This window comes from Gekko japonicus, unplaced genomic scaffold (genome assembly GCF_001447785.1).
Source record: "Gekko japonicus isolate JY-2015 unplaced genomic scaffold, Gekko_japonicus_V1.1 scaffold1337, whole genome shotgun sequence".
Lineage (NCBI taxonomy): Eukaryota > Metazoa > Chordata > Lepidosauria > Squamata > Gekkonidae > Gekko > Gekko japonicus.
Window position 1 is genome coordinate 271,052 of NW_015165863.1, and position 7,881 is coordinate 278,932.

The 7,881-nt window shown below is 40.3% G+C and overlaps 1 protein-coding gene across 1 annotated transcript in view; it reads left to right on the forward strand.

Annotated features, from left to right (window-relative positions):
* The window catches only part of KCNK18 (potassium channel, two pore domain subfamily K, member 18), a 15,416-nt gene extending 8,858 nt beyond the window's left edge, over window positions 1-6,558 (forward strand). The window contains exon 3 of the mRNA XM_015411234.1: window positions 5,753-6,558. Coding sequence (XP_015266720.1) covers window positions 5,753-6,558 — 806 coding nt within the window. The remainder of the gene's footprint in view (window positions 1-5,752) is intronic.
* The last annotated feature ends 1,323 nt before the right edge of the window (window positions 6,559-7,881 follow it).

Sequence of the window (7,881 nt, forward strand, 5' to 3'; positions counted from 1 at the left end):
TTCTGTATATGCATCCAGTCACTTTGTATTGACTCAGCTAAATATGGATTCTAGCCTACATTCTGGAAAATCACAGCATAAATTTATGTAGAGGTCACAAATGAATGGGAAATGCAACTAGAAGAATTTGTGGACTAAAACAGACATTGTAGTACATTTGAAAAGTTTGAAAATATTATGCTGATTTTGTATTGTTGAGATGTATAAAATCAGGAGGCTTTTAAAATTAGGAGGAGTAAGATTCACAAGAACATAAATTTATTTACATTAAAGTCTTCCTTTCTCACTGGGACTCAAGGCGTATTACACGGAGTGAGTCAATACAATGGGACGTTCGATAAAAATGCAATAGGATTAGAGTTGTAGAACCAACCAGAAGTCTAAAAACAGAACTGAAGCAAAGTATATAACATCACACAGTAAATGATGCAAAATTACACAGTAGGGACTTACAGCAAGCTATGTACAGTAGTCCCTAATCATTTATCCAAGTAACTTTGTAAATCATTTTGTGCACTGTGACCCTGCCTGTGTAGAAAAGGCCACTTTAATAATTCAGTTTTGCAGAGTCTGCTGAAATCCAGGAGAGTGGGAACCTTCCTGACCTCCTCAGGCAGGTCCTTCCACAAGGTGGGGGCCACAACAGAGAAAGCACATTTACAGTTAGTGGTTGATTTTGCCCATTGGCAGGTTGCCACCTGCAAAAGGCCCAGCTCAGATGAGTTAAACTGTCATGGTGGAGCATGGGGGAGAGGCGGTTTTGCAGATATGAGGGTCCAAGACCATGAAGGGCTTTGTATGTGATAGCCAATACTTTAAATTGAGCCTGGTAACTAATGGGCAGCCAATGGAATGACTGAGTCAGCAAGGGTCAGATGAACTTCATCAAAAGTGGGAAGCACAGTGTCTTTCAAGATATCCAGCATTACCTCTGTCTTTTCAGGGTTTATTTTCAATTTGTTCACTCTTAGCCTCTTAACCACAACAGCCAGGTAGTTATTCAGGACCTTTACTGCATCACCAGGATATTTGGATAAGGCTATAGAGAGTTGGGTATCATTGGCATATTGATGACAACCAACCCCAATACTACAACTGATTTGTGCTATGGGTTTTACATAGGGATTGAAGAGCATGGGGGATAGAATTGCACCCTGTCCACAGGATAGGTCCCATACCGTTGATATCTGGTTTCCAATCAGGGCCGGACCGCCCATAGAAGAATTTAGACTTTTGCTTATCTGCAAAAAAAATTGTCAAAAGTATTACAGCTAATTGTCTGTGCCTGGAACAATAAAGGTTCAGACTTTGACATCAGCAGATGCTGAGCTACCTTAAACCAGGGGGGGGATCTACTATGAAACTAATGAGGTTTACGATTTAGGGCCCCTAATTCTGGAGGGGCTCTGAAACAACTTTTTTTTAAGTGAGTGAATTTTTGAACAAAATTGGTGGAGTTGATCCATGAGGAATGATTTGAACCAGTTCTATGTGCATCCATGGATACATACTTTTGCCTCCCAGGGCCTTAACAAGATGGTATGATCTACTGTATTAAAGGCTGCACATAAATCCAATAAGAGCAACAAAGAGCCTTTGTCTACACTCAGATAGATCATCAGCTAAAGCCAGCAGAACTGATTCTGACCCATAGCCTGGCTTGAAGCCAGACTGAAAAGGGTCTAAAGCTGATGAGTTATCCAATAAGAACTGGAGTTGATCGCAAAATAAAAGTTTTGAGAAAAAAGAGAAAAGAACTGGAGTTGATCTGCTACTGCTCTCTCAATCACTTTGCCCAGAAAGGGCAGATTAGAGGCTGTGTGATAATTGGCAACATCATTTTTTTGTAGAGGTGGTTTTTAAAGTAGTGAATGGAGTGGCTGAAGGAAGGTGCCCTGACTGAATGGGTGCGTTCAGACGGGGGCTTTACAATGGTATAGGTGCCGGTTCCAACCGGTGCAGTTTATGCCGGCTGAAACGCCACGTCTGAACGCACCCAATGACTGATTTATAATACATAGTAAGGATTTGTTGATGTGGTACTTACATGATTTTAGCAGCCAGGGTGGGCAAGGATCCAGAATCCAACTAGTCGCCTTCATCAATCCCAGGATCTTGTCAACATCCATCACAGAAACTGGGTCAAAATTGTCATAAACAAACCAGGTGGTGTATTAGGCCTTTCTTCCAGTGTGCCTGTTTCAACTGACATTCAGATCAAGATGTATACTCAATATTTTATCAGCAAAAAAATTTGTCAAAAGTATTACAGCTAATTGTCTGTGCCTGGAACAATAAAGGTTCAGACTTTGACATCAGCAGATGCTGAGCTACCTTAACCCGGGGGGGGGGGGGAATCTACTATGAAACTAATGAGGTTTACGATTTAGGGCCCCTAATTCTGGAGGGGCTCTGAAGCAACTTTTTTTTTAGTGAGTGAATTTTTGAACAAAATTGGTGGAGTTTTTTTAAGTGTTAAGGCTATTTTAGTGACAGAATGATAAGACAATGGATTGAAGTACTTAATATTGACGTTAGAATATGCTCTAATACCCCTTTCATATGGGCTCACTGAGCTCACCAGAATCCGTTCATAGCCTACATTTTGGCTGCTGGATCCTTTAATCCTTAGTTGGTGTGCAGCTTAATAGTTCTATATCTCAGCCCTTAGCCAATCAGAACCATAAAAAGACATCTGATTTCTCAATTCAGGCCCTTTGGACCATGTTGGATGTTGCCCTATTGTTGCTGGTTGAGAAGGGGCCCCCATAACAGTTCAAGCTTCAGGGTCCCAAAAATGTAGGTCCACCACTACCTTAAACAGCTGGGATGGTTGTGAACTAGATGATGCTGCAGTAGCAGAGAAGTAACTTTTTTTTTGCCATCTCAAGTTCAGCACTCAGATCAGTCTAAATGTACAATCCTGACCAGTTACATCCCTCCAAGTCTATTGTAGTCAATAGACTTAAACTTTCCTTAGGATTGCACTCTCTTCCCTTCTTCCTTTTCTGCAGACTATGTTTTCAGAAATGTTTGCATTGTCTCATAGATCTTTTTTTGTGTCTAAGAGGGTTTTGTAGGGACATGCATCCTCAGCTTGTTTTTGATCTGATTTATGTTAAACACTTTTGTTCACTTAAAAAAAAAATATTTGTTATTCATTGCCATTGATTTCAGTACGATTTCTGGCTGAAACTTTTGTTTGCTATCCACCTGGAACAATATTTTCTAACACACACCCCCCCCCGAAAGGATCCTTTCTGCAAAATTGCAGACAGATCTGATAGGCAATTAAAATTCTTGCTTGCTGAACAGACACAGAAGAGTTCGGTAACCCAAGAGAACAGGCAGTGTATATAATAGTCTACAATAATGCATCTTTGTTTGTTCACATCAAAGTGGGAGTGGAGGCCTATTTTTAAACAAAAATTAAGTATGTGGGCAACTCTGCCAACTCCTGTGCCTTGCCTTGCTTTTATTAAATTGGAAGGAACCAAAACAAAATACCCAGCCGTTACTCTCAAGGCAGTTATCCATTTTCTCTCCATCTTTAATGCACCTACACAATCCAAACCATTGCAACCCACAACCTAAAAGCAAATAGCTCCAGAGAACTCAAGCAGTCAAGGGAAGCCAGTGGAATTCCACAGTGGAGGGCAAAGCAAAATAGGTCTGTTTGTTCAGAGTTCTTAGAAGAAGCCAAAGTATTTGAAAGAGGAAAAGAAGGTTTTTACTGATGCCTATAGCCTCGGGCAGAATTGGTAGTATTTGGGTGGACTTCATTTCTAAGGTCTTTTACACGGCCACAGAGCCCTTTGGATTAAGAGAGAACAAGGAAGGAAAAAAATCTTTCCATACATTTCAATTATAGCAATTAACTTCTCCCTTTTCTTTATCTCTGAAGCCTGCATTATTGGGCTCTTCTTCCAGGTGTGAAAAGAAGAGCAGGGAAAAGAATTAGGAGCTTAAGAGCCACACACCAAGTCGGAGTTGGGAATGGAATCTAAAGCCTGTAGAAAAACCTCATAGCAAGAATGCACACATCCTTTGAGCTGGAGGAAACAATGTGAAGTGGCTAGGCAATCACTCTGCTCCATCAACTGACTGACATGCCTCGTGGCAAATCTCACTTCGAGCTCTTGTCCCCACACCATACTTTGTGCATACTGTCCGGTGAAACTGTTTCCTCTAACCAATTTTCTAATGCCATGAGCTGCATCTGAGGGAAGAAGAAACAGAGCATTGTGTGATGGGTAGACAGTGCAATTAGCAGAATGGCTGTCAGGTGATGAATCACTGGCTTAACCACCTCAAGAGGGAAAGTATGCTTGCCTCTAATGAGATTTAAATCACCCACTGGCACTTAAAAATACAAATCAACTGGGGAATTAACGATGGTTAGTTGATAGCAGAGTCAATGATTCCATGGCTGCATATTGTAAGAATAAGAAAGTTGTGGGCAATCCAGTAGGTCCAAAGTAAAATCCCAAAACAAAACAAAAAGTCATGTAATACTTTTTTGTTAGGACCAACTGGAATGGTCCAAAACAGGGCTCAAGCTCCATACCTACTTCTTCCTAGAAGACTAAGATACAACTTGACATCAGCACTGTTTTAAATCTTCCTCTGCTCAGCAGTTTACAGAGGATACTGGCTGACGCAACAAGGCATCAAGATCATGATCAGAGATCTCTCCCCAACCCACTCTTCTTTTTGACATCTAGCCTGATGAAGAGGACTGGAAAACTTGCCAGCTTGCACATTGTTTTGTGTCATTTTGGTTGGTCCTAGTAACAGTATTGCATTGCTTTTGTTTTTGGATGTTGTAAGAACGTCATATCTGTATGCAAGAGTGACAAAAGATAAAGTTCCAAAATAGCTAACACTTTCAAAAAGAGAAGGTATTTTTGCATTAAAAGAGAACAATAAAATGGTGTTGCATTTGTTAAGGAAGTTGAATGCCATATGAAATCTGAACAACCTTATGCATTACATGAATGCAAAGATATTTGTTTAGGTAGGCAGGCAGTCTTCAGGACACATGCCTGATGGCAACTCTTCGAGACTATTTTGCTTAGCACCACGACTCCCTTTCTCCAACAAAAAGCACAAGGATGGAGCTGAGCTGTGAAGGGCTCAGGCCATGGCTGGGAGAAGGGAAGTTCCTGCTGGAAGCCAGCAGGATCCCAACGAGGGCTCCCCTCTTATACACCAGCAATTATTTACAATTAGAATGTGGAATTCAGAGAATGGAAGTTTGAGTGTAAACTCTTCTACGGGAGACCTCATGCCCATTTGGCCTCTGTTCAGAGAGCAGCCTTTAGGACCAAACAGCTGGCAGGTATTGTTCTCTGTCACTGCAATCACATTCCTGAGTGCTCAAAGGAAAACCATTGATAGTTTTCTACTGATATTTCTAAAGCAGTTTTATTGTACGTTACTCATGTAATGAAAGAAAAATTAGATTTGTATGCATCATGTGCGATGTTTGGTCAAGTTTCCCTCCTCCCTTTTGTTTTCTGGCATGTCAACATCTTCACAAGCTGGGGTTTTTTTTGGGGGGGGGTAAGATTTAGACACAAAGTTTACCTATCCCTGGCTTAGACTTTACAGCATGAAAAAAGCAACAAGATAGCTTAAAGCAAGGAATTTTGCATATATTTCACCAGCTTCGCTTTCAGTGGAATGCCATGGAAGACAAACAGGTCAAATGAAACTTAACTTGTATTTCTCTGGTTTTGTTTGATTTCAGGTTATGGTCACACATACCCTGTGACCAGGCTTGGGAAATACCTGTGTATGCTGTATGCTTTATTTGGCATACCTCTGATGTTCTTGGTCCTTACTGACATGGGTGACATTCTGGCAGCTATATTATCTGCATCTTACAATAAAGTTAGACAACTACAGTCAAAACTAGTACCCAGACGGTGTCTTCCATCCTTTTGTAAGAAAAACAAAGAATCAAAACAAGCAGCATTATCACTTAAGCAAAGCAAAATAGTCCTTCGTGAACCTTTAAATATTGCACAAGTGTTAAGAAGCCAGTCTTCCCTGAAAAGTAAGCCTGGGAAATATCGGAATGCTGAAATATTTGAAAAACTCATTGCCATGGAAAACCAGTTTCTTGCCCCACTTAAACCTATTGAACGATGTAGTTCTTGTCCTCAACTAGATACAGGAAAAATGATGGATGAGATGATTGACAATATTGACAACATTGGGAAAGAAGTAGAAAAGCTGGACGTGCCCTTTCTATTGATGACTCTCGTTGTCTTTGCATATATTTCCTGTGCGGCTGCTATTCTTCCACACTGGGAAAGCCACTTGGATTTTGAGGAAGCTTTCTACTTCTGCTTCATCACGTTAACGACCATTGGCTTTGGTGACATCGCACTGCAGCATCCCAACTTCTTCTTGTTTCTTTCCCTTTATATTGTGATTGGCATCGAAATAGTCATCATTGCTTTCAAGCTGGGACAAGACAGGCTCATTAGTGTGTACAAAAAGATGATCTTCTATTTCGGACGGAAAAAAGTTGCATACAAAGTTGTGTGAAGAAAATCCATTTTACCAAAGGTCACATCAGTTTCAAGGTCATGGTCATGGTCATCTGCATCAAACTGAAATGTGTCTTGCTTTTCTGCCAAAGCAAAACATTAATGGGATGGGGTGGATTTTGTAACCTAGCAGAATGACTATGCTGAGACTCTCTTAAGAAATAAAGTAGACAGAACAAAACTGTTTCTTGGAACTCTAGTCGCTCTTACAGTACTTCTGACCATTTTAACACTAACCATTGTTTTTGTGTACATATCCACCATTTTGCTCCCCCCCCCATTTGTAATGGCAGGTGTTAGTCAATATAATTGACCAATGGCAGCTACATTTGAAAAACATAAATTGTCAAAGTAGGAATTTATGTCAGCTGGTCAGAGATGTCAGCAAAAACTTTTGCTCCTCATACCCTTCCTCAGCTCAGTTTTAAGAAAGATTGGTCTGAGAGACAGGGCTGGCTTGCTTCCTGAATCGGTATGGACCATCAGGAGCAGCTCTGCATAGGAAACTGGTAGGCTGGGAAGCACAAAACTATTGGACGGCCAAGAGCCTAGAAGGACAGTTCAGAGATGCCAGCAATTTGAAGTAGAAGCAAGAACAACAGCACTGCTCTTTAAACTCTCAGAACTGCTATTCTATTATGTAGTTATCTTGGACTGTGCATGCAGAAGATGTCAGTTCTTGCGCCATATTTGTACACTATGCATGGGTCTGATAAGAAGTGATCCCAAACCAATGGGACAATGGGATTATTTTTTGTGAAGGGAAAACCTGGACAAAGGATAATCATGCTTCAAACTCTCTGGTGTTGTCTAGCTTCTGGTATAGTGGGCTTGGCTTCCCTGCACACTATACTATGCTGCTGCTAAGAGCCAGGTTTAGTGCTTTTTGTGTTACTAGCACATTTTATGCAATGGAAAATGAAGTTCTCATCTTCCCCAGTTTTTCTCATCTTCCCCAGAATTGAAGAAATGAAATAAACAAGGCTGAGAGCCAAAAATAATTTTTCTTTCTTATTATTTTCAAATAAATGATTCAAGTTTATTTACTAATGACAATAAATACATTTCTTCTGTTATCTGCAGTACTATTGAACGTTGTGCAGATCTCATTAAAAAGTTTATTTCTTGGTGATATATTCCAGCTGTAAGTTACATAATAAAGCCTAATTATCGTATTAACAAACAAGTAAATATATGTTTGTGTTTAGACATGCAGCTAGGTTTGCAATTATTGCAATTGCTAGAATACTTTTGGAGACAGTGTTTCACCCACACTCTGTCATTGTTTGCATGCAAACCAGAATTACGACTTTTGGAAAAT